This window comes from Lytechinus variegatus, chromosome 14 (genome assembly GCF_018143015.1).
Source record: "Lytechinus variegatus isolate NC3 chromosome 14, Lvar_3.0, whole genome shotgun sequence".
Lineage (NCBI taxonomy): Eukaryota > Metazoa > Echinodermata > Echinoidea > Temnopleuroida > Toxopneustidae > Lytechinus > Lytechinus variegatus.
In genome coordinates this window covers 6,419,389-6,445,358 of record NC_054753.1, presented here as the reverse complement: position 1 = coordinate 6,445,358, position 25,970 = coordinate 6,419,389, and the positions used below count along the sequence as shown (strand labels likewise).

The 25,970-nt window shown below is 37.2% G+C and overlaps 1 protein-coding gene across 1 annotated transcript; it reads right to left on the bottom strand.

Moving 5' to 3' along the window:
• Positions 1-742: 742 nt before the first annotated feature.
• Positions 743-19,522, bottom strand: LOC121427576 (peroxisome biogenesis factor 10-like). Its single transcript, XM_041624035.1, has 8 exons — positions 19,439-19,522; positions 15,960-16,085; positions 13,046-13,126; positions 9,527-9,603; positions 6,382-6,633; positions 5,438-5,601; positions 4,673-4,811; positions 743-1,321 (listed from the first exon to the last, which is right to left on the bottom strand). Exons 2-8 carry the CDS (start codon positions 16,072-16,074, stop codon positions 1,247-1,249), a joined length of 903 nt encoding a protein of 300 aa, XP_041479969.1. The 5' UTR covers positions 16,075-16,085; positions 19,439-19,522; the 3' UTR covers positions 743-1,246.
• Between the last annotated feature and the right edge of the window lie 6,448 nt (positions 19,523-25,970).

The following is a 25,970-nucleotide window of genomic DNA, read 5'->3' as shown; positions in this document are numbered from 1 at the left end:
AGGGATTATGTCATGGATCTAATGACATTTCAATGGACTGAATAAAAAACGAAAAAAATTACCAAAGATAAGCTTCACTTAAACTTATCAGACATGCAGACAGACGCAGTGAACAAAAAACGTTTTCTTTTTTATACAGTCAACAGAAATACACTATCATCTTCCTCAGAGTTTGGAGGCTGTTTCACAGAGTTATATTACTTGACTTTGTGACTCAAAGTCAATTAATCTGACTCACACTTGGTTGCTGTTTCACGAAGAGTAAGTGACTGAAAGTCAATTATTTGAAAATCAACATTAATTTGGGGGCGATTTCACAGAGATAAGTGTGACACAGCAATCAAATTGACTAATATAGAGGAGCTGTTCCACAAAAAAAATTGAGAGTAACTCAGTCAATGAATCTGACTCACATTTGGGGACTATTTCACAAAAAATGTGACCAAAAGTCAAATAAATCGCCTTACATTTGGGGACTATTTCACAAAAAATGTGACCAAAAGTCAAATAAATCGACTTACATTTGGGTGCTACTTCACCAAAAGTTTAGTGTGACATAAATCTATTGGATTCATCAATGAATGTGGTGTATGATCCATAATCATACTGTTATACATCATCCATTTCAGAAAGAGTTGCATTTAAAATCCCAACTCAAACATCAAGCACAAGTCCCTGATGCAAAATTTTGATTGGTTGAAAATTCATTCATGATTGATTTTTTAAGTTGCGACTGATTAAGCAAAGGGGCCCCAGAACATGCAGTGGGGATGCACTCTAGTAAATAGTCATAAATGAAATCATGAAATAACAGATTTCAAATCAAGTGTTGGTGTTTGATCTAGCACAATTTGGCTTGCATTTCCTAGCTCCAGAACCTGTTCAGATTACAATACGACAGCTCAACACATAGTGAGTGAGATTTCAGGACCATCTTCATTTGCTTGATGTTATAGTAATATACAATTTGAATTAACACCACACCAAACGGTCAACACTGAAGTTGTTATTGCCCATTTTGCATATTGGAACATGTGGTACCTACAAAAGAGAATAGCTCTCTGTAACCCCTCCCCCCATCACTATTACTTCCACCCCCCTTACCAAATCACAGTATTAAAATAAAAATATTAAAGCATAATTCTGCATTTGTACTGATGAAGTTTGGCACATAAAACCAATCTTAGCTTGATATTTTGGCAATGATCATGGAATGCTGGTCGGCTAAATCTTCCAAGATTTCCTGTCATCTCTTGTCATAGTTCTGAAGACGGACGAGTCTCGACGCATGGAAGCCATCTCTGCATATTGGACACTCTGGCTGTAAAGAGACAAATCAGAAAATCAAATTTGGATCTTACGAAATAGAGTCAGCAATAACGACAGAAATTACTTCTCTATAGCTGAGAAACCAGGTCAGTGTTGCGTAAAAGTTACTATTTTTAACTACCATGGTAACGCTGATCACCAACCAATCAAAATCAAGGATTCCAGACAAATTACCATTGGATGGCAAAGTTATCATAATGGTAACCTTTATGCAATTCCTTTTGGTACATGACTTGGCATAGGACCTACATTTATCCGTAATTGTAGAAATGATTGTATCTTCTATATTACAATACCAAGATGGAATTGTATATTTGCAATTTGTACAATCAAAGTATAAGTATTCCAATACCCATGCACTTTATACAATGAACATATCAAAATTATATCACTGTTTTTGCGAGATCCAGTTATATTTTTCATGGGAAAGGTTCTTTTTCAGGTGGGTAGCAGGTCTGAATTGAATAGCATGTTGTGAAGTCATATAATGAAATTTAACTTTTCTTATTTTTAGGCCATTACGAAAATTTCCTGTTTGATTCTCGACCTCACTTCGGACTGCAAACTGCGGTTTCATACCCCGATTTGCGTTTGGAATATCTCAAACAACTTTTCCAACCCCGATAAACCCATCTTGGCCAGGTAATCCCCTTGTCTCGATTTCACCACCACGGGCCAGCTAAATGAGCGTTGAGCCAAGGACGAAATGATAAACAACGCTGTGCTATTACGTAAGACTTGTCTGCCTGTAGAAGGATCTTCGGAATGAAATTATTGTATTCGATATTAATCACGTTTTCAAAGGCATATTACATTCAGACATCCAATACTAGTCCATTTTCAATTTTGAACGAAGAAAATCGACCTTGAAATAAGGAAAGTAAGCGAATAAAAATTACGGTATGCTTAGCATGCAAGGACCGCGATGCATGCATAGTTTCTGTCCGTCCAGCATAAAAATGGGTTCCACCCCATCTCTATTTCTCTCTATATATCTTGAACAAGGGCGCCGGAAGCGAGGGGGGGGGGGCAGGGGGGCACTTGCCCCCCCCAATAAATTTTTTTGGCCCCCCTGAAAGTAGAAAAATGATAAATTATTAAATAATTAAAGGACAAAAGTATACGATGAAGGCACTTTTATGCCCAAAAATTGTCATTTCTATTGTCTTTCTTCTTATTTTTCGCCTCACCTTCCGCCGCTTCGCCCCTTGATCTACCTATGATGACCCCTCCCACGGCAGGAATTTTGTGTAAAAATGGAGTATAAGTCTCGTTAATAGAGTGTTTAAAAACAAATTTGGGGGATAAAGCATAGTTAAAGTTCATTGTGAAGGATTAATCATAACTCATGAAAACTATTCTTTATACTGAGTACGCAAACAATGAAAATATTCTCAGTATATTCCAAGTAAATTTGGAATAAAGGGAAAGTGAATTGGATTAACAAAGGTATGATTTTACTGGGTATGGAACATTCTCGTCTAACCGTCTATGCACTAAATTCAGAGGCGATTTTCTTTTTTCATCATTTTTATTAGTTATGAAATTGACAATGGCCATCGATGTCATCAATGTCATCACTCTTTGGCTGGTATATAGGGCTAGATGAGAGTTGGAGAATAGTTGGACCGGTAATGCCTTTTCTTTTCCTAACCAAGTTCTTAACAAAAACTATCTGTTTATATATATTTCGAAATTCGAGGATACATGTGTATAATTTCGATTTTAAATTATGTATTTTTTCCATAATAAAAGAGCACAAATAGTAGGGGGACATTTGATATTATGTACCCCTTTCCAAAATGGTAGGGGGATGCGTCCCCCCTGTCCCCCTGGGATTTCCGCCCATGGTGATGGGGGAGCTTTAAATTTGCATTTTCTAGAATAAAATTGAAAGATTTCGTGCACACTTTGGGTGAATTTTGTGAATTTTGCCCTCTCGATCGGCGGCCCCCGGATGCATACGGTCATGTTTGTCATCTTAAAGTCTTTAAAAGGCCTATATTACATTGGTTTGAAACAATAGAGTTTGCAATAAGGCTCTTAATTTGCTGGAACTGCGACCCTGATCATGAAGAAACACCAGTCTGGGTCAGAAGGGAGGAAACAGGAGCAAAAAGAACCCCAAGACTGTTTAATTCTCAAGAAATTTATTTTTGAATGCTCTTAGAAACGCAACTTTTACACTCAATTTTTACACCCTCAACCACACCCTCTCCCGCTCGATCGCTTCCGTATCTCACGCTTTCAAAAATATTGTGCCCCCTTCGGGATTTTGCCCCCCCAAAAAAAAAAAAAAAAAAAAAAAACTGAAAGTGTTCCGGCGCGCCTGGGTGGAAACAAATCTGAAAGAAAACATGAAACCAAGAAAGGTATTTCAGAGGGAGGTTTACCATATACACAGGCTATAGGCCTACAAAATAAGAACAATAATGGGAGATAAAGATAAAGAAGATCACCTGCTAATAACGCATGTGAATTAGAAAACGTTCTGAATAGATATGAATAGAACATTGAAATGCTATCCAAACATTGTGATTCATAATGCTGGTCTTTGTATTTTAATGTTCTATGTATAGGCCTACACCTCAACTTTGAGAAAAGGACATTTATAGGCCTTACTACAGATATGATTGGCAAATGCACGTTCTTTAGAGGTGTAGAAAGGGGGTGGATGAAGAAAATAAGTCTAGAAAGAAAAGAATTAGACAGCCAGACAGAGAGAAAGAAGGAAAGAAAGGAAGGAAGAAAGAAAGAAAGAAAGAAAGAAAGGAAGAAAGGAAGGAAGAGAGAGAGAGAAAGAAAGAAAGAAAGAAAGAAAGGAAGGAAGGAAGAGAGAGAGAGAGAAAGAAAGAAAGAAAGAAAGAAAGAAGAAAGAAGAAAGAAGGAAGGAAAGAAAGAAAGGAAGAAAAAACTTTCTATCAACGCGTGTATACATCCATGCGCTCGCCGGAACTACACACATTGCAATCCATCGTGTGTGGCCCCCTGCTGTGACCGTAGATGCTGGGGTGAATTATCTTCGGACCGAGGTCAAGAAACAGGTGTTTCTATACTTAAATTTCATGCTTGAGGGCAATAGGATTTGTATTACTGGGAGAAGATATTTGATAAGGAAAAATGGGGTATACAGCCCTCAAACGCGAGGTTTTCGTGAAGGCAGAGGCAGTAGTAAAAGAAATCTTAATGGCTTAATCACCATCAAAATGCCAAAAAAAAAAGACATTGGACAAGTTTTATAATTGGAGGGCTCTTTCACGTATGTTGGGAGCAAAGTTGCCCTGAGCCCCAATGTAATATTTTCCCTGAAACGTAAAGTGAAAGGAGATAAAGGATTATTTACCTTTGTTCGACACCACTCCATGATACACTGCCAGCAGTATAGATGACCACAGGGAGGGCATGTAGTGTTCTTACGACGTTCCAGGCATAGTGAACAGCGCCATCTTGGGTCAACAACCTGCGCATCATTGGCAGGATTTCTGCATTAAGGACACAGACAACATTATTAGATTATGAATACATTATTTTTTTTCTTAAACCAAGTCAAGATGATTTGTGCATATAGATTTTATAACAACAATAATAATAATAATGTCCTTACGATGCTCCAGGCAGTGAACAGCACCATCTTGGGTCAACATATTCATATAGAGTTACATTACTTTATGAGAATAACAAAATGCTGAAATAGAGATTTTGATTATGATAAAGTCTCACTCAGATTCCCTTCATTATGAGTTGCCAAAACTCTGAAAATTGATACCTTTTGAGGCCATTTTTTGCACAGGAGGACCCACCTTCAAAGTTTTTAATTGAATTCATTTTGCATGTACTCTGCAATTATATGCACAATACATGTATCACTGTAAAACTCAAACTTATGATTTTTTCCCCCATGAAACAATGCATACATGTAAATAAATCTTATTCTTCTTTTTTTATTCATTTATTTTATTTCAATTTATTTCATTTTATTTATTTATTTATTTATTTATTTATTTTTTTTTTTTGGGGGGGGGTAATTATCAGTGTTTTCCAATCTTTCAGCATTTTGATGGGGGGCAGGGGCTAATGGCCACCAAATAAATGTACAAAGCTTTAATACCTGTCTTCTTCCTCAGCTTCATCGGCAGACTGATGGATCATCATATTTCTGAGCTGCAATGCATGCCATAGCAGACTGACACCCAGCTGAATACCTGATAACCAGCCAAGGAAGTGAAAGCTTTTCTGCAGGGCCTGGGATACTGCACTCCTCCTGACTTGGAGCTTGGTAATGGACAGGAAATACAAAAGGACAATCATGAATTCTGAATAGAAAATTAGAATACCAGTAAAAAAAATGAAGATTTTGCAAGATTTTCAAATAATACAGTCATTGTAAGTCAAAGAACGATCACATACAAGTCAACAATTTATCACCATTGGAAGCACTGTGTCTAATGATTTCACCTCTCTCCTCCAAAGAAGGTTGAGGATTAGAATCCTACCCTTCAGCAAGGACTTCGTCTACATCGGCCTTTGAACTACCAGTTCAAGAGGAATCTCTCAGAGGGTTGAAAGGGAAAATAAAATGCAAAAGCCCGAGTGCTGCTTTCCCTAGCACTCATATTCCAAACACTGTTGTCCTTTGAATTAGAAGATGAAATGATATTCCAATACCAGTGCAGGATCATGAAGCCAACGGTAGCAACATAAATAATATTGAAATATATATAATATTGAAATAAAACTGAAATTATTTTACCTTGAATACATGATGAGCACTCTGGCTTCATAAACATTATTGATCAGACATGAAATACTATGACAATTTGTTACATAATTTGTAATTATTTGTTACTTGCAAATTATCACACATGGATGAATTGTATTTGTTCTACATGTGTAAATTGCACAGTATAACTATTATAGGACTTCTGACCTACAAATGCTGCATCAATTTCCACCTTTTTTGTAACTTGAGCAATTGTCGTTATGATAATCCACTTCATTTATAGATCAAAGACCTCATCTGTTAAAAAATTCAAGAACAAGACAAAAACTCACATATTGCACTCCAGAAAATCTCTTAGCGATGTGATAGAACAGCCCTCGTAGGTAGAAAACAGCCATGTGGATACGGTTAACGAAGGTCAATGCACGCCTGACGGAGGGCAACCAAAGACGTAGCCGGTTGTTGACATCATCAGAGAGGTTGGGTATCCTGTAGCCTGCTTCAAGGTGGTAGGAGAGCCTGGTCAGGGTCTTGTCCAGGAGATAGGGGGCACCAATGTGAAGAGCTACTAGAGCTATACGTCTCTGTAAGAATGGCCAGATTGAATTCAAGTCAGCAATTGAAAAAAGACATTAGAAATATATATCAATTTTTTATTACTTGTTGAGTACCATAGACAAATTACACAAGTAAACACAATTAAGCTCCATGGTCCAAGCTTTAGGATTAAGGGTCCAGACCACCAGAAAAATACCAGACGTTTATATACATAAAATGATTCTTAGTTTTTAAGATAGTTAAAAACTGAATTTTAACTTAGATTCTCTGCTTCAAAGTGATGCAAATACGTAGCTTATTAACATTATATGATCCTACTTAAACACAAAGAGAAGGGTATTTACAAATGTAACTATGTACACGTAGAATGTTCATTTCTCAGAAATACAGGATTACAATTAGTATTGAAGCACTACCACAATTGTTCAAATATGGCAAAAAGATTACAACCTCTACAGAATTTTGCTGAAAGGAGTCATCAAATTACCCCAAAGTTGCAGTATTAAGAAAGCATATCCTAACCCTAATATCACAAACGATAATCATAATCACGAGTTCAAATTCTACTCCAAAGGTGAATTCCAATTAAGTTTCACTCAAATAACAGTACGAATTTTACGTCTGAAAGGGTTGACCCCAAAACATCTTTTGAGGGGCAGAGCTTATGTGCTTGCTTTCAAGCAATTGTCGTGCACTCAATTTCTTTTTTGCGATGCAGTGCTTTGATTGGGTTTGATTTACAAGTCATCAAGGACACAATACAATCTTCGCTCAGGAATTTGAATTCAAATCACAGTTTGAGTAAACATGTGAATTGTACAATGATTCTAAAGGCAAATTGCAATCATCACAATGATTCAAGATTCTCGTGTGAACAGGCCCTATTAACTCTTAACATGCCACGCACACTATTAAGCCAATGCCACAGTGCTAATCTGATGCTAATCCCCTGTGCCAGCCACAAAACCCCCCTGTGCCACATTGATTTTGTATCGAGTAGTTCCATTTTGTGGAGTGTTTTGTATGGATCAAAAACCTAGGTCTCTTCTCTCTCAGAGGCGGAGCCATATCTTGTAAAAATGTAGAAATACTCGAAAAAGTCGAATGTAAACCGCGTGAGTAAGTTTATCTGTCAGAAAGCAGAGTTCACACTGCACACAATAGTGCTAATTACGGCGTGCATGCGATGCGCAATACAATGCAAAACGGCGTAACAATGATTGTTATTCCGAATGTGCGCAGTCATGCACGAAGCAGGCGAGGGTAGGAAACAATGCAAGCACAAAGCAATCAATAGTAGGCGTGCAAGCATGAGTGTGGCATGTTATAGTAGGATACGTAGCGTGCAGGAAGCACTCAATGAGTTAACCATTCATTTGATGTTCAATAATCACCTTCTAAGAACCCTATTCATTGATTTAGTCTCAACCAATAAAACCCTTATTGTTGATAGTATCTGACAGCCCCTAATCATATAACAAAGAACTACCTCTCCCTTCCAATAATTAAACCCTCTTTTGTCCTATACCCAAACCCTTGGATTATAATTTGTGTTGAAGCTCCATTATATAATGAGTGCACATCCAAGAGTGGAGGGTTAGAAAAGCTGAGATCATCACAGTGTCATGTCATCTACACTACTACATGTGTATTCTTTGCAACTATAAATGTGATACTGCTGGAGATTGATTTTGAAAGATGAAAATCCATATCTTATTGTTCGAAATAGACATGAAATCAAATACTCCGTAAATTTGCTTTGCCCAATGATTGTGGGCCCGGCAGCTGCTGTGCAGCTCCAGATCAACAAGGTTCTATCCCTTTAAACAGGGTAGCAGCAACTCCCATCTTTTAACGTCTTTTGGTCTGACGTGGCCGGGGTTTGAACTCCCGACTTCCCGGTTGTGAGACGAACGCTCTACCAACTGAGCTAACACACTGGTGTATTAATAGTTTGATGTTGTTTGAAGGTTTGCATGGTGGCATGTACAATTGCTGATGTGGTTTACGGTACACCATGTGGAGTGTTATAGAAGCAGTGGATAGAAGAAGAGAGGAAGTGGATAGGCGAGAAAGTGGAGATTTGAGAATAGAGTATTCTTTCTTGAGAATAGTCCTGAAAAGGACTGTAAACCAGAAGGAATGTTGAGTGAGAACAGCTTGAGTAGTAGAGCTGATGAGGAGATGCTGGCTTGCGTCGGCGAGTAGAGATGATGAGTAGTAGAGAGACTCGACGTTTCGGACAGGTTGACTGTCCGTCTTCAGGAGTGAAGACGGACAGTCAACCTGTCCGAAACGTCGAGTCTCTCTACTACTCATCATCTCTACTCGCCGACGCAAGCCAGCATCTCCTCATCAGCTCTACTACTCAAGCTGTTCTCACTCAACATTCCTTCTGGTTTACAGTCCTTTTCAGGACTATTCTCAAGAAAGAATACTCTATTCTCAAATCTCCACTTTCTCGCCTATCCACTTCCTCTCTTCTTCTATCCACTGCTTCTATAACACTCCACATGGTGTACCGTAAACCACATCAGCAATATTAATAGTTTCTTGATTAAATTGTACGTGGAACATTCCTGTGTCATCATTGATGCTCCCAATCTGAATTAACCAATAATAATATTTAATAATAGGCATTTATATAGCGCCATATATATAGAAATAATCCTTTTTGAGGCGCAGTTTTTATTATTATTAATACCCCAGCTTTAGCTCAAGCTGCCTTTCTGCGCTCAGTGCTTTCAAGGAATTAATCCCACCTCAACTGGGTTGAGTGCAGCACAATGTGGATAAATTTCTTGCTGAAGGAAATTACACCACGGCTGGGATTTGAACCAATGACCCTCTTTTTCAAAATCTGAAGACTAATCCACTGGGCCACAACGCTCCACAATATCCCCACACAACACTACTCACCTGCAATGATGGAATGGCTCTCCTACTATTATCCACTTGAAGTATATTCACATACTCTTCACCAAGGGTTTGAAAGCCTGGAACAAAGTGTGAAATATTTGGGGATCATAAAAACAAAAATGCTGCAATAACACTTTATCCAATCTCATAATTACCAAACACAGATTCTATTCCAACCACTGTCTGAGAATGGGGTAAAGCTATTACAATCTTGAAATTTATCATTTGCATTCAGTGCCAAATGTAGAAGCAGAGTAGAAATGGTTTATTGAAAAAATAATAATTTGCGGCCCAAAGGCCAAACATAAAAGGAATTATACAAATGTAATATGTAACATTATGAAGTATTTAAATTAAAAATATATAAGTATATTAAAAAATTAGTAATTACATGCCTGAGGTAAATGATATATTATTATATTAAAGTTATAATGAAGACAATTTATTATCCTATTAATCGTAATTAATCTAACATTTTCATTATTATATTATGGTACCGTTGTTTTTATCATTATTATCCAAAAAATAATGATTGCACATAAAGAAGCATTCATGCTTTAAATAACACTCATCCAAAAATAAAAGTTCATTCTATCAGAAGTTTCGCTTAGGGCAGTTCCATAAAATAGTAAACCTTTTGGTCAAAATATCAAAATCCTACAAACAAAACAAATTAGGTATCACATGAAAGCTAAGAAACTGAAATGTATAAATCTGAAAGAAATAATTTCAAACAATGTATCGTTTCATTTTGACAAGGCATTGAAATCACCATAGCAACAAAACAGAATTTTACTTACTTTCAAAGGTCAAGTTTGCAACAAATGTTAAACCTTTTATAAGCTTTGAAATAATTAAAGTTGGATGTTGTCCAAGTTGTTATTATGTCAGGTTTCTAAAAAATAAGTTAGGTTTTTTCTATTTTTCTTAAATTTCTTAAACCAAATATATTAAAAGCAGGCACTTTCAAATGTACGTCCGACCCCTTTTCACATACACTTTTTTTCTTACAAGCAAAACAAAAGCAGATAAATTTTCCCAAAGTCAGATGCAAAGCAAGCTTGGTTTGTTTAATATATACACCAGAAGGTAGCTCACCACTAGTCCAGGATTTCAAGTTAAGTGGGGGTCGGACGTACAACTTTTTTGTACGTCCGACCCCCTGTACGTCCGACCCCTTTGAAACTTTTTTTTATGAAGTTATCTTTCACTGCTCAGATGTTTTTTGCAAAAGTTTAATATCATAACATCTTTTACTCATATCAATCTTTCAAAATTGAATACAAATTTCAATTATAATCTAGTTTAAAATTACCTTTTTTGTATTTCTTAACCCAACAAATACTGGGGGCAAAATTCACCTTCCATCTTTAACATTTTGCATGATAGTTCTTTAACACACCTTGAAATCGCTGTATAGTTTTATTGGTTTTTTCTTTGAAATCTTGCACAAGTTTTGAGACAAATTCACAAAGAATACCTCACATTTTTGACAACATGTAGATTTTCAATATCTGCTCAATATCTATTCAATGGAAACTGCCTTCCTTCATCTCAAATTATCACATACATGTAACTTAATGAATTTTGTGGTAATTATGACTGAATAATAGCCTGCAGAAAATTAAAAAAGAAAATAAAAATCAAAAACCTACAAATACATGAGAAATTTAATAAACAAAGAAGTTCCATATAAAAGTAGAAATTGCCACTTCCCCTCAATCTCAGGTACAGCAATTGCCCCTCTATGAGAAATAGATCTGCCCATTTTTCTATAATGATACATGGATGTCTAGACTATTCTACTTTTGCCTATAGGGGTGTAAGTTAAGAAAATGTGAAGGGTTATTCATTTAATTTTGACTTGTTCTCATTTCTTTATTTCTGCATCAACCTTGTTCAAACTTGGTACAAATGATCCTTGGTTGATACCATGTGTGTGTTGATGAGGTCAAAGGTCATCTAGGGGTCAAAAGGTCAAAAGATAGGCCATTTAGTCATTTTCTGACAGATTTTGTTTAAATCAATTTTTTTTTGCATCAATATTGTTCAAACTTGAAATACAAAATCAGAGGGTAATACAATATTTTTGTTTTAAGATGATAATTTCTAAGGTTATTTAGGGGTCAAAAGGTCACTTTTGCTCATTTTGTTATTCAAGGTCAATTGTTCAAGCTTTCTAGGGGTCAAAAGTTAACTTTTGATACTGGTAGATTTTTTTTATGTGTATTGTATTCAAATGTATTCGAACTTGGAACAAATTATCAGTGGGTAGTACCACATATTTGTTAAAGAGGATGGAGAGGTCGAATGTCATCTAGGTGTAGAAATGTAAAATGACATATTTCTGCATTAATTTTGCCCAAACTTGGAACAAAACGATCAGTGGGAATAATTACATGTGTTCTTGAGGATGGAGAGATCAAAGGTCATCTAGGGGTCAAAAGGTCATATTGCATGTTTTTTTATTGCAACATCAGGGAAGACTCATGGTTCGTAACCCACCTTGTAAAAACAAAGTTTGTAACAGAACAAGTTTTTTTTAATGTTGAAGAAATTCTTTGTCATGTCTTTTGCAAACCATTAAAAAAAATACATTTTAACAGTATCCTTCATTGTGTGAATAGTTAAGTTGTTTCATTATTGATGTGATCTAAAAATGTAGATATCAAAATGGAAACAGTTTAAACCCACTGACTCATTTGTAATAGATATGAGGTGCATTTTGCTTGACTGTAAGAAAATCAGTATGGGGGTCGGACGTACACTGTCTGAATGCATGTCAACTTTAATCAAGCATAACTCTTCACCAGCATCAGATTCATTTGTTAATTCCGTCTTATGTGAAAGACAACCAACCAAACAGTATGTATATTAAAAAAATCCAGTTTAGAATGTCTATGTTTTGTGTAACTGATCTTCAAAGGGGGTCGGACGTACAGTGTGCAAATATTTTGCACAATGTACGTCCGACCCCTTCAAAGTGTACGTCCGACCCCAAATAGATCAGCCTGTAACTAAAACAAGGCAATGCCTATCAATTTCTTTGCTTCATTTCTTGTAAGATTCATCCTTTAGCTAACAGCTCATATTAGAATTTTAGTACCTGCAACACAAAAATCACAGAGATTTTGACATGAAATCTAAAAGCATAAAACCTGCTTTCGTCTGATGTACGTCCGACCCCTCACATTTTTGCCCATATTTTCTATTCTTCATATTGTAGCCTGGTCCTGTCATGGTGTAATGATAACCTAGGTCACATGTTATGATATACTAAAATAAATAAAACACTGCTATCAAATTAAAGGAGATACAGCTCTTAAATGTGTCCGAATGTACGTCCGACCTTTATGGAATGACCCACTAGTAAATGCACTGATTAAAATGTAGGTAATTTTAATTTGTATCAACTGACAAAAATCTTTCCTTGGGGGCATTAAGGTATAATACTCGGATACTCCCATATCAAAAATCTTTTCCTTCAGCTTGTGTATGAAAAGAAAAGGGGAAAAATACCTGCTACTGTGGTTAGTCCAAAGTACAACACATCAGAGACAACATCCAGCTCCTTTCTCCATCTCACCCAAAATCTTGCACCTACACAGAGAAAAAAACCCACAAAAAATGGAAAAATAATTAAATACATAAACCTTCAATGTCTGGGGAAGATCAAATTTAATGCTGGAATAGCAGGATGCTTTTATTGCTTTTACTTTCAGCAACTTGAAGTACCATTCGAACAGTTAAAACAATGAAATGTTCAAAAAAAGAAAATCAAGAATTCATATTTTATAGTTTGAAACAGAAATCAGAAACAAAAATTGTCCAAAAATTTGTTTTGTCCCAATTGATTGTGGGCCGGCAGTCACTGCGCAGCACCAGCTCCTACCAACTCCTACCAACCTGCTTTTTATGTATTAAAGCCTCATGTCCCTGTTCTTGCCTCATGTCCAGTCTTCTTGGCGCAGCATTTGGACCTACATTGTACTACAGCATGTTGAGAATCTTGACTTGCCTGCACACATCCTAAATGATTTCACTGGAAATGACCCCCTCATCCTCTTCCCCTCACACTCCCTGCCCTCCTCTGTTGCTTCTTCCTCTTTGACATGTCACTGCTTTTATGCATCTTATATCTTCACCTATGTCGACAGCACCATCTACAAAGGACCTGATCGGCTTGCCCCAATCTCCGAAGGCCTGAGGAAGGAAATCTACAAGTACAAAGCAAGCTTCCAATCCTCTCCTTGAGCACTCTCTCATCCAAAGTGACCAGTCACATATTTCCTACATGCTCCCTGTATCTTGTGATCACTAGACAAAAGAGGTGCGCCAATGAGTACACAGAGTCCCTGTTTAGGTGGATTCATCCTCTCTTGTCCACATAGACCTCTGACCTTTCAATAAAGGTAATTTACCATGAATACCTTAAGTACATACATGTACTAGAGCTGGATTAATTAATCCTTTTTGATCCACATAGTTCTTTATTTACCAGGGCTCCGTAACACAAAGATTAGCAATCAATTGCTTAATGGACTGGCCAATAAAGATCAATGTTACACACGCATTTCGTTTAAAATACTGACCAGGAACCAATCAGAGTGGTTCTTTCATATTTGCAACAATTTGCATCAATGAATAGCTATAGTCCCTATTGAGAGCTGGATAAATCCTCTTTTATTCATACAGACCTATTCACTTTTCTTTGTCAGCTGTTAATTCTACAGTCAAATACAAGGGTATTGTCCCATTCTATATAATGTCCTGAATGGAGGGCATGTTCAGCATTTGGATGCATGGAATGGTCTTTTCAATCTTTAATAAGGTTTTTTAGTGTTGTTTTAATCACTCAAAAAAAAAAGCAATAGAGCATGCTCTGGTATGGCTGTACAAATGACTGGTCTTTCTTCTTTGGGAATTTGTCTTTAAATGGACAAGACTGCTTCTTAGTTTGTTGGGGTCTTTGAGAGCAACACTATTATCATAGACATTGAGTTAAAAAACAAAGCATTCAACTGCACTCTCAGTCAAAATCTTTTACTTGATAAAGACATTCTTGTCCTCTGCCATTATACTATGTGAGTAAAAAGAAAAAAAAAAAAAAACTTGACACCTAAAAAATCCCTAGTTTAAGGGAAAATATATGTCATGAACACATTGCCTCATAGAGTATGTTTTCCCAAATAACTGGACACCATATTTACATGGTGTGTGTTAACGCTTTGATGATCAGGAGGTATTTTTTGCAGTGAGGTAAATTTTGATTTGCACCAAAGTATTAAAGGCATGACTGCAATGGATCAATCCAGATGTCAATCCTGCAAAAGTTGCATTAAAATCCATTTCAAAACACTTTTTTGGTAATTTACATTATAATTGTTTGATATAATCAACTTTTGAGTATCAATTCTCAAGTTAATTTCATGGAAAAGGGATTTGCAAATATTTTTCTTAACTTGGCATCTGAGGTTTATTTATTGCAGTCATGCCTTACTTTGATGCAAATCAAAATTTACATCACTGCCAAGAATACCTACTGATTATCCAAGTGTGAAGACATACCGCATCAATATGGTATCAAATTATTTTAAATAGAAAGAGATATTCTTTCCAGCCACATATAATGATTATGCATTCATGAACTATTTTTATATTGAACTGAGGTGTCAAGATTTTTTTTTACTCACATGGTATGTATGAGTAAAATATGTCGGACAATTCTTTTTTGTGAGTATTAACATTCGGCCAATGCTAAATTTTACTGTGCAATCACCTCAGACTACAGTCTTTAATCATGGGCCACATAAAGGTCTTTAATTGTTAAAGTTTACTTCTTCAAACCAAAAAAAAATAATAATTCAATGACAATCTTGATTTCCATCTGTAGAGACGAGAGTGTGGACAACTTTGCCCAAGAATTAAACATCCTCCCTGTATTATAGAGCAGGAATCCTACTCTCAAAACACCAGGAGCCCGGAAAATAAAGATTAGCAATTAGTCCTAATCGTACGCTCAATTTTCATGATTAATTGTACATTGTAGTCGATGCAATCTCTTGTAAAATATGCTCTATGATAATTGCTTAAAATTTTCTGTTACAGGCCCGAGTCAGCCTTTCACAAGGACTTTCCTGTAAGCCCTTTGTCTTCAATGAACTGTTAAGATTATATAAGATGCACAAAAGATTCTGCTTGATTCCTGCCTATTCTGAACAAGTGTGATGAAGGGGCAGCTTTATATATAAATATATATCACACTAGATCCGCCGGAAAGGCGAATTCTTTTGTCTTTTTTCATTGTTCACAAATCGCCTAAATGCCCTCTACATTCGCCTATACATTGAATGTCTATTATGACGGAATAAACCCATTCATAGACTTCGCCCTTACGTAGGATATAGGCATATATATATATATAGTGATGTACCTATTAGTGACTGGACGACATCATGGATACTGCCTCTCAGCTGTGTCTGATAAACTTCATCTTTCTGACTGCTTCTGATGATCTCGGCCTGACCTGCTGACTGGAAGGTTGCCATGGCAGGAAAGCCTACAAAATGAATGAAAATAAAAATAATTGTTGAACATCATTAAGCCTACACAGGTAAAAGAAGACAAGAATGGTAAAAGCCATGCACAAGTGACATGGAAATAAATGTCATTGTCAGACAAAGCTCAAAAACAACAATTAATGTTCAGGCATGAAGGCATATTGTCCCGCTTATGTTCACAAGCTGGGATCACATGCTCAAAACCTTTATTTTTCATTTTTAGGCCCTCTATTAGTGGAAAGTAAACAGTATAGCCTACAAACTCCAGTATTGCTTTGGTAGAACTACATCTGATTTCAAAGACAGTCTCCAGACGAATGTGACAAATTTCTTTTGTGTACATTGGCGGAAGTAGCATTACCTTGCCTTGGCAGAAAAACAGAAATGTGATAGATTTGTAAACTTTGTGAATTCCTCATGAAAAATTCCCCTCTCCATGCACTGTGTAGGTCTAGAACCCCCCCCCCCCCTCTTACAAAAATAAAACGCCGTCTAGGGACCTACTTTTGATTTCATATTTTTGTTACCATCCCCATACAAACTAAATGACATGCATGCCGTGGCATAGGCGCAAGGTTCTGTTGTTGTAATTTTTATGATTGACTTTATGAAAAGTGGTTGGTAATAGTACCATTCACCACCGTGCCATATGGAGTTAGGAATGTATGTCCAGGGGTGGTATTCTGAAGTCATTTTATCTTTAAAATTTATTTTGTTTCATCTCTTAAAATGAAATTGGTAAATTCTGAGATGACATTTTATCTCTAAGGTAAAATTTTATCTTGCATACATCTAGGCCTGAACTGAAGTAAAAACGATTCGCAGCATCATTCGCTACATATCCATCACGTAATAACCACTGCAACGCGAATGTGGTTGCGCCAATGTCACTTAAACAAGTGGAATGCCTCTGGCCGTCTCACCTGCATCACGCGATTCAATATAGCACCAGTGCTGACTTTGAAAACTATTTTAACTCCCACAAGATGTTCAGTGATACATGGTTACTTTTATGTCCACTTTTTATGAACTAGACCAATAAACTTACAGAGATATGATGGTTATTCAACAAAAAAAAACCAACATGGCCAAAGTTCATTGACCTTACATGACCTTTGACCTTGATCATGTTACTTGAAACTCGCACAGGACGTTCAGTGATACTTGATTACTCATATGTCCAAGATTCATGAATCAGATCCATAAACTTTTAAAGTTATGATGGTAATTCAACAGATACACCCAATTCGGCCAAAGTTCATTGACCTTTGACCTTGGTCATGTGACCTGAAATGCGCACAGGATGTTCAGTGATACTTGATTACTCTAATGTCCAAGATTCATGAATCAGATCCATAAACTTTCAAAGTTATGATGGTAATTCAACAGATACCCCCAATTCGGCCAAAGTTCATTGACCCTAAATGACCTTTGACCTTAATCATGAGAGCTGAAACTTGCACAAAATGTTCAGTGATGCTTGATTACTATTATGTCCATGTTTCATGAATCAGATCCATAAACTGTCAAAGTTATGATGGGGATTCAACAGATACCCCCAATTCGGCCAAAGTTCATTGACCCTATTAAAATGACCTTTGACCTTGGTCATTCCTGTAAAATTAGCAATTATTACATAAGACTCATGACTAATGTTGCCTTTGAAAAAAAGATATTGACATTGATAAAAGGGTATCATCATTTTTTTAAAAAGAAATGTCCGAAGAGTCTGTTTAGCTCGGTGACAGCATGCAAATAGCGCGATTTGCGTGCTGTCGCCAAGCGGAAGACAAAGAAATCAAGATGGCGACATGAACACGGCCGTAACTAGCTCTTCCCAACTTTTCATAACATTTTTCTCCTTTTTTTAATGAATTCTTCTTTAAAAATGAAAATTGAAATCAATATCACAAAAATGTTGGAAATGAAGTTGAACCCCATGTACAATTTTGAGGGCTGGATGATCTTTTAGAGGGAAAGTAGAAATCTCGGGGGCGAAAGTTTCAGGTTTTGTACCCGTACGTGGGTGAATATAGCCTTGAGATCCCAGGCGTCAGTGGGGAGTAAGCCTACGGCTACATAGAGAAGATGACTTTTAGTTTGCCCCAGAAGCCTCCACCAGGCTAGCCATACAGTAGAGGCGCATGGCCAATATGGGAGACTCTCCAATAGGGGAGACAATCCCCCACATTGGAGACTTGCTTTGCAAAAGGACAAAAGAAACAACACCAACAAAAGCATGATTTTTTCCACTCAAAATTTTGTCTCACTGATGTCAGAAGCCCATTTGTTTTGAGTGTGATTGACAACAAAAATCCATATCAAAACACTTAAACCAAAATCAATACTCGCCTCTCACCTAGCCAGGCAGCTTCTAGAGAGTAAAAATCATTTACTAACGTAAGCTTACTCTCATACAAAGCCAGGTCTTCCTGGTCATTGACCCACACGACGGAAGCCAAAACCTGAACCTTTCACCCCCGAGATTTCTACTTTCCTTCTAAAAGATCTAGCCCTAAATCATGTACATGTGATCACTCACACATTGTACGACCATCAGCGCACCCTAACCCTGACCGTTTGACCCCATTTACGGGGGTTGGGCAGTATCCTGGAAGTAACAAAAGTAGACGGTGAATTTTTAAAGTAGACGGTGAAAAGAGGTAATTTTTCATGAGGAATCTTCTTATCACATTTTTATTTGCCGCCAAGGTAGGCCTAATGATCCTTTTGGAGTTTTGCAGCAAATGTAAACAAAGGAAATTGGACTCCAAAACTGGAGACTGTCTCTGAAATTGGATACCCAAATTCTTTACAAAAGTCTCTGATATTGGAGATAATCTCCCACATTGGAGACAGTCTCCAATTTTGGCCGTGCACCTCTACTATTCTAGAATACTATTAGTACCGGCGGTATATACGTGCGTAAATATACCTTGTCCTTGGCGCCCGGCCCAGGCGCAGGCGTCAATGAGGAGTAGGGGCCTAAGCCTAAGTAAAGACTAGAGTAGATTACTTTTACTCCCCAGACGCCTCCAGGCTATACCTACCCACCGTTTTATCTTCACTGTCTTCTTGAATTCAGCATGATTTGTCAAGACGCGTACGCCAGCGCGGCGCTCTATTTCCGAGCTCCCGAACTCAGCCGACGGGTACGGGCGCTAGCCGCGCTGAAGGCATGATATGCCTTGCAGTGAGCGCCCGTCACTCGTGCGACGCCGTGGCGTGGGCGTAATCGTGAGCTTCAGGTGAAAAAAAGACACCCGAAAAAGGTGTAAAAGGAAGTATAATATCCACTACATCGTCACTCAAACGAGATTACTATATTAACTATTTTCAAGCGTTAAATTACCTATATTGTCTTTAAAAAAGAGTAAATCATCTGACGCCTGTCATAGACATAGTAACTTGGTAGCGAACGTACCGCCAAATATTACTTGCAAATGAAGACACAAATCAAAAAAGGAAAATTCCATCCTGATTATCTGCCGCAGATATGTTTTGTAGCTTCTAAATTTTTCATAGGCGGATCCAGGGGGTAGCCCGAGGGGCCCACCCATTGGCGGCGGAAGCCAAAAATTTTAGGAGGGGACAACCAAAAAATTTTTGACAAGCAAAAAAAAAAAAAAAGGTTCTCAACTCACAAATTTTAGGGGGGACGTAGGAAAATAAATTGACAAGCAAAAAAAAAAAAAAAAAAAAAAAAAAAAAAAAAAAAAAGGTCATCAACAACAAATTTAGGGGGGGGGACCGTCCCCCCCTCCTCAAATTTAGGGGGGGACACGTCCCCCCCCGTCCCCCCCGCTTCCGCCGCCTATACAAGAGTTTTGCATGTAAACTTTAACGTAAGTTGACCTGAAAATGACCTTTGACCTTAACATGTGACCTGCAACTGCAGCATGACATGCAGGTACCCCAAATCCATCTACCATCCGAGTTTGGTTGAAAAGTGACTTACGGTTGCGGAGTTAGGTGTCATAAGAGAGTCTGGCATATAAACTTTAATGTTGACCTGTAAATGACCTTTGACCTTACCATGTGATCTCCGCCCACACCAAAATCGATAGGCTTCTTCGCTAAAATACTTAACCTACATGCCAAATTTGAAGACGATCGGAGAAGAAATGCAGCTGATAGAGCGCTCACAAGGAAATCTCTGCAGCGGACGCGGCGCACAGTGGGCCAGAATGAGTTGAAAGTGCGACAAAATTATATTCCGTGTTAGATTTTTACTTTAACATGTTGATTATGGGTAATTTTGGCCGTAGAATCAACTGACCATAATTTAAAGCCGATATGACGTCACCTTGATACCATATTTTGATTGGCTACTTAAAATATCTGTGAAAAGACAAATTACGCTAAGCAATTTGTGTAGTCTATAAATTTTGTGTTATGTGCTACTTCAAAATTGGCCAGAGTGAATGTTGGGTTATGCCTAAAAAGTATTTATGAGATGCCGAAAATATTTTTTATTGCATCAAAATTATCATTAATTACATTTATTAAAAAATAAACTTCAAAATCTAAAAAATATTAACCATATGATTTATCAAGCTGTGTTGACATATGTAAAACGCAGAATATATAACACCACGAATGTATCACTGTGAGGAGGATTTGGGGCTGAAATTATTCTACAAGTAAGTTTTATCCCTGGAAAAGTTGTGGGTATAACCCTTATTTGCTTTAGCAACCTTTATTTCCTTTACATTATGCCTGGAATTCATGTCATTTTCATGGAATGGAAGGGGAATCGTACTCGCCGTGCAAAAGCATATACGGTGCGCTACGATGACTGCGCGGTATAAAAATTACCGTTTTTGAACAGGTTTTGGGGTGTTGTGGCAAGTAAAATTGGCTCTAGCATAAAAACGGGCAGCTAAATTTGGTATCGACTTAAAGCTTCGACATCGGGATAAATGATGGTTATAGAATTTATAGACGGAAATTCACGGAAATCTAAACGATTCTATTGTAAATGCAAAAAACATGGATTTTTCAGCCTATTTCGAGGAAAAATCATCATATAAACCTCTTAAAAGATGCCTTTTATCTCATTTGAACCCTTTCACATGAAAAAATAATATATCAGGATTATGTGGGAGCCATTTCAGATTCGTACATGAAAAACCTCCTAGAATGGCCTGTTTTTTAATTAGGAATATGTCATATACGTGACATTTCGCAAAATGTCACATTTTACGATTTGAGGTAGGAAATTAACAACCTTTATGCAAATTCCGGAATGAAATATTTTGCTGAAATATTCTTCAAAGTATTGTCTTTCAGCTAGGCATGATAACAATTAAAAGTCTGGAATTGCCCAAAATGACTTTTGGCGCACTTTTGTTTCGCCCCGGCTCACTGTGCAGCGGCTCGACGAGGCCAAAGCCATAGTTTCCTCCGAACTCTGTTCAATAATAATGAAACATATAAGCCCTTTTTTTTAATGTGATCCGTATTCACCTCACAATTTCCTGCAAAGTGCTTGAAATACAGAGCTTAAATTGACCCTTTTCAGATCGGAATATCAAATGTTTTAAGCTCGCGCTTTTCGCTCACTTAATCGATTTTCATGATAAAAAGGGTATTTAGAATGCCCACCCAGATTCTAGGTCTAATCTGAAACACGCTCGCGTATGTTTATTCAGATATGCAGTTTGTTCTGTTTCAATTATTCAGTTTTATTTCACAATATCAAAAAATTTGCGCTCGCAATTTTAATGTAGGAAGATTTCTAGTTACTCATTCTTTTCATGATTTACGAAACATGAATATTATTGTCCCGTCTTTAGGTCTAGTCTAAATCTCGATTCTTTTGCGCTCGCATCAAGAAATTGTTTAGTTATATACCTATCCTGTTCACGATTACAAAAATTGATTAAAATTGTACATTCTTTATGCAGAAATGCCAAAATTTTCAACTCGCGGTTCGCGCTCGTATTATTTGATTGTTGAAATATGTAACGTCGTCATGACTAAGTACAATAGCAGTCCTTACAGGTAAGTTTTCGATAATGAGTTCAAAATGTATATAAAAACTTTCTGCTCGCGCTCTGCGCTCGCATTATTAATGTAAGGAAGATCCCCACTCACTCATCCTTTTCATGATTCACAAAACTTGAATAGAGTGCAGTGGCGTAACTACGGAGGGGGCACGTGCCCCCCCCCCATCGGCTGACCCCCCCCCCAAAAAAAAAAAAAACGAGGAAAAGGAGAAAAAGGAAGAGAAACGTAGTGGGAAAGAAGACATTAGTGTTCATTATAATGTTATATTATATCATAATATCATTATTTCAGAATATCATAATTTTGTCATAATATCATTATATCATAATATCATAATTATGTTTTGTTATATTACATAAGAAACATTTTTTTCATAACTTTATGAAACATAATTTGCTCAGGGTCTATGTCTTCAATGTTCCTGGTGCTTGCATTGTCTATTTAACGAAATCCTGTAATCTTAATATAAAACATTTCCTGTCCGTGCTTACGTTCGCAGTAGTGGATTGGTGAAATATATCTGCTCTCCATGAATTATTCCTAGAATCAGTCTTTAAAATGTCCCTTTTTCTAATCTGAATATCAAAAAATTTCAGCTCGCGCTACGCGCTCGCATCATTTGGTTAGTGAACTACGTATGGTCTTCGTGAATTCCTACAAGCCTTAAAATGCTCCTCTGCAGGTCTGAATTTCCTAAATTTTCAGCTCGCGCTCGCAAGATTTGATTAGTGAGATGGGTATGTTAATCAAGATTCCAAGTGCTTTATGTGCATGTTTGGATGTAATTTTAACAAAATCAGCAAGCGCTTATTGGCACTCCCATTAGATGACTATGGTGAGATATGTATACTCTTAATGGATTCCTAAAATGTAGGCCTAGTCCTTAATATCTTCCTGTTTGGGGTCAATAATTACAAAAAAAATTCAGCTGGCGCTTCGCGCTCTCATTATTTAGCGAGACAGGTACGTATCATGATTTGATTACAAAAGATTAATTATAATGTCCCTTTTTCTAATCTGAATATCAAAAATTTTCAGCTCGCGGTACGCGCTCACATCATTTGGTTAGTGAACTATGTATGGTCTTCGTGAATTCCTACAAGCCTTAAGATGCTCCTCTTCAGGTCTGATTTCCTCAATTTTCAGCTCGCGCTCGCAAGATTCGATTAGTGAGATGGGTATGTTAATCAAGATTCCAAGTGCTTTATGTGCATGTTTGGATGTGATTTTAACAAAATCAGCAAGCGCTTATTGGCACTCCCATTAGATGACTATGGTGAGATATGTATACTCTTAATGGATTCCTAAAATGTAGGCCTAGTCCTTAATATCTTCCTGTTTGGGGTCAATAATTACAAAAAAAATCAGCTGGCGCTTCGCGCTCGCATTATTTAGCGAGACAGGTACGTATCATGATTTGATTACAAAAGATTGATTATAATGTCCCTTTTTAGGTCTGAATATCAAAAATTTTAAGCTTGCGCTTCGCGCTCGCATTATTGGACCAATGAGAGACATATCCATTTAATGGCACTGTCCTTAAAATGTCTCAATCAGGTCAGTATACCTGGCAACTGGGCGCGCTTCGCGCGCTCACTTAGTGACTCAAAAATTTTGCTGGTGCCCCCCAATGCCGTGACCCACGGTACGCCACTGTTGATCAATATTCACGAATTTGTATTTAAATCGCATTATATGGCTCATTTCATATTGCGTGGAATTCCCCAGTGATCTATAAATAGTAAATAATGAACGACCATGATGAAGGGTCTTTGAACAACAAACGTCTGATTCATGCTACAAATTAGCACCTCCTTGAATTAATATCAATTTTGTCGCCAATCCCTCATGATCGTGATTATGATCATCATCATCATCATTATTATTATCATTATCATACCAATACCCACCACCACCATCATCACCACCATCATCATCATCATCATCTTCACCACCACCACCACCACCACCACCATCATCACCATCATCATCATCATTATCATCCATCATCCACATTATCACAACCACCACAATCATCATCATAATCATCATCATCATCACCACCATCATCATCATTCACCATCATATCATCATTATCATCACTATCATACCCATCACCACCACCACCACCACCATCATCATCATCCATCATCATCATCGATCGCCACCACCGTCATCATTATCATTATCATTCCCACACCCACCACCACCATCGCCAATACCACCATCGCCAAAACCACCACTAACACCACCATCACCATCATCACATCATTATCACCATCACCATCATTATCATCATCATCATCACCATCATCACCACCACCATCATCATTATCATCATCATCATCATTATCATCATCACCATCATCACCACCACCATCATCATTATCATCATCATCATCATCACCACCACCATCATCATTATCATCATCATCATCACCATCATCACCACCACCATCATTATCATCATCACCACCACCATCATTATCATCATCTTCATCATTGTCATCATCATCACCATCATCATAAATTATCTGATACGTTCATTCATTCATTCATTCCTCGTAAGTTGATAATAGGGAGTCAATTCTTTATCCCCCAGTTTGCTTTACAAGCAAAACAATTTTATAAAAATCATTGAGAGAGAAAAAACAGCCCTCCCCCCCTGCTTGCACAATGGCACCAGCCTTTCTCACTTACCAATGGACAAATAATGAATAATGAACGTACTGGTAAAAATATTTTTATTATTCAATTGTCATTTTTTAACAATAATTATAAGCTTACAAATATTGTTTTCCAATGCTCCCTTTTTTTTGCAAAATACTCCCTACACCACAACAAACACAACACTGCAAGGATTATACCTTAACAAAAATATCAATGAAAATGTTTTTTTTTCTGTTCATAGAGGGCAGTATAACGGTAATACAGGCATCACAGGAGGTGCCGTGGCCGAGTGGTCTAAGGCGCCTGGCTATACATGGAAAGTCCGGAGTTCGATCCCCGGCCGCGGCACCTATGCCCGTGAGCAAGGCGTTTGATCTACAATGCTCTTTTATCCTGCTTTCAAATAAATGGAAATGCTATATGCAATATTGGTAACTAGGTGTGCACTTGTTTTAAAAAAAAAAACAAAAAAAACAAAAAAAAAACACTATCATGCAATATAAAGGCCTATAACATTACATACTAAAAGTTAAAGAAAAGAAAAACCATACACTCTTAACACAATTGGGCAAAAATGTCCAACTTTCAACCAACCCTGCATTGGCAACATACTGTCCACACAAATTGGGTAATAAAAACTAACAATTCGGTAATAAATTTGCTCGATTATATAATAATTGCCCAGAATATGTGTTTTTCATTACCCCACACAATGGACAGTATGTTGCCCAAAATTGTAAGTGTCAAGTGTGTATATTGTATACCACATTGACTTTATAGAAACAAGAATATAATTTCTGTTATGATACAAATAAGTTTTTCTAAATATGTAAATCCCTGCTAATATCGAAATTCTGCAATAAATCATTAATAAATCTGAAAATAACCAATCGATTCTATGTGACATTTGATGAATATTCACGAATTTGTATTTTAATCGCATTTTATGGCTCGTTTCAGTTGTTTCACAGTCGTTTCACACTTGTTAGACCCCACCTAGAATAGCATGGCACCCAGGCAGAGTCAAGAACACCAAATTACTGGAAAAAGTTCAGAGACGAGCCGACCGGTTCGTCACAGGGAACTACACACGGGATCGATCTAGTGTTACAAACATAATGACAACACTAATTGGCTGGATATCTCTTGAAGAAAGGAGGCGAAATCACCGAATCATCAACTTATATAAGATTATCCATGGA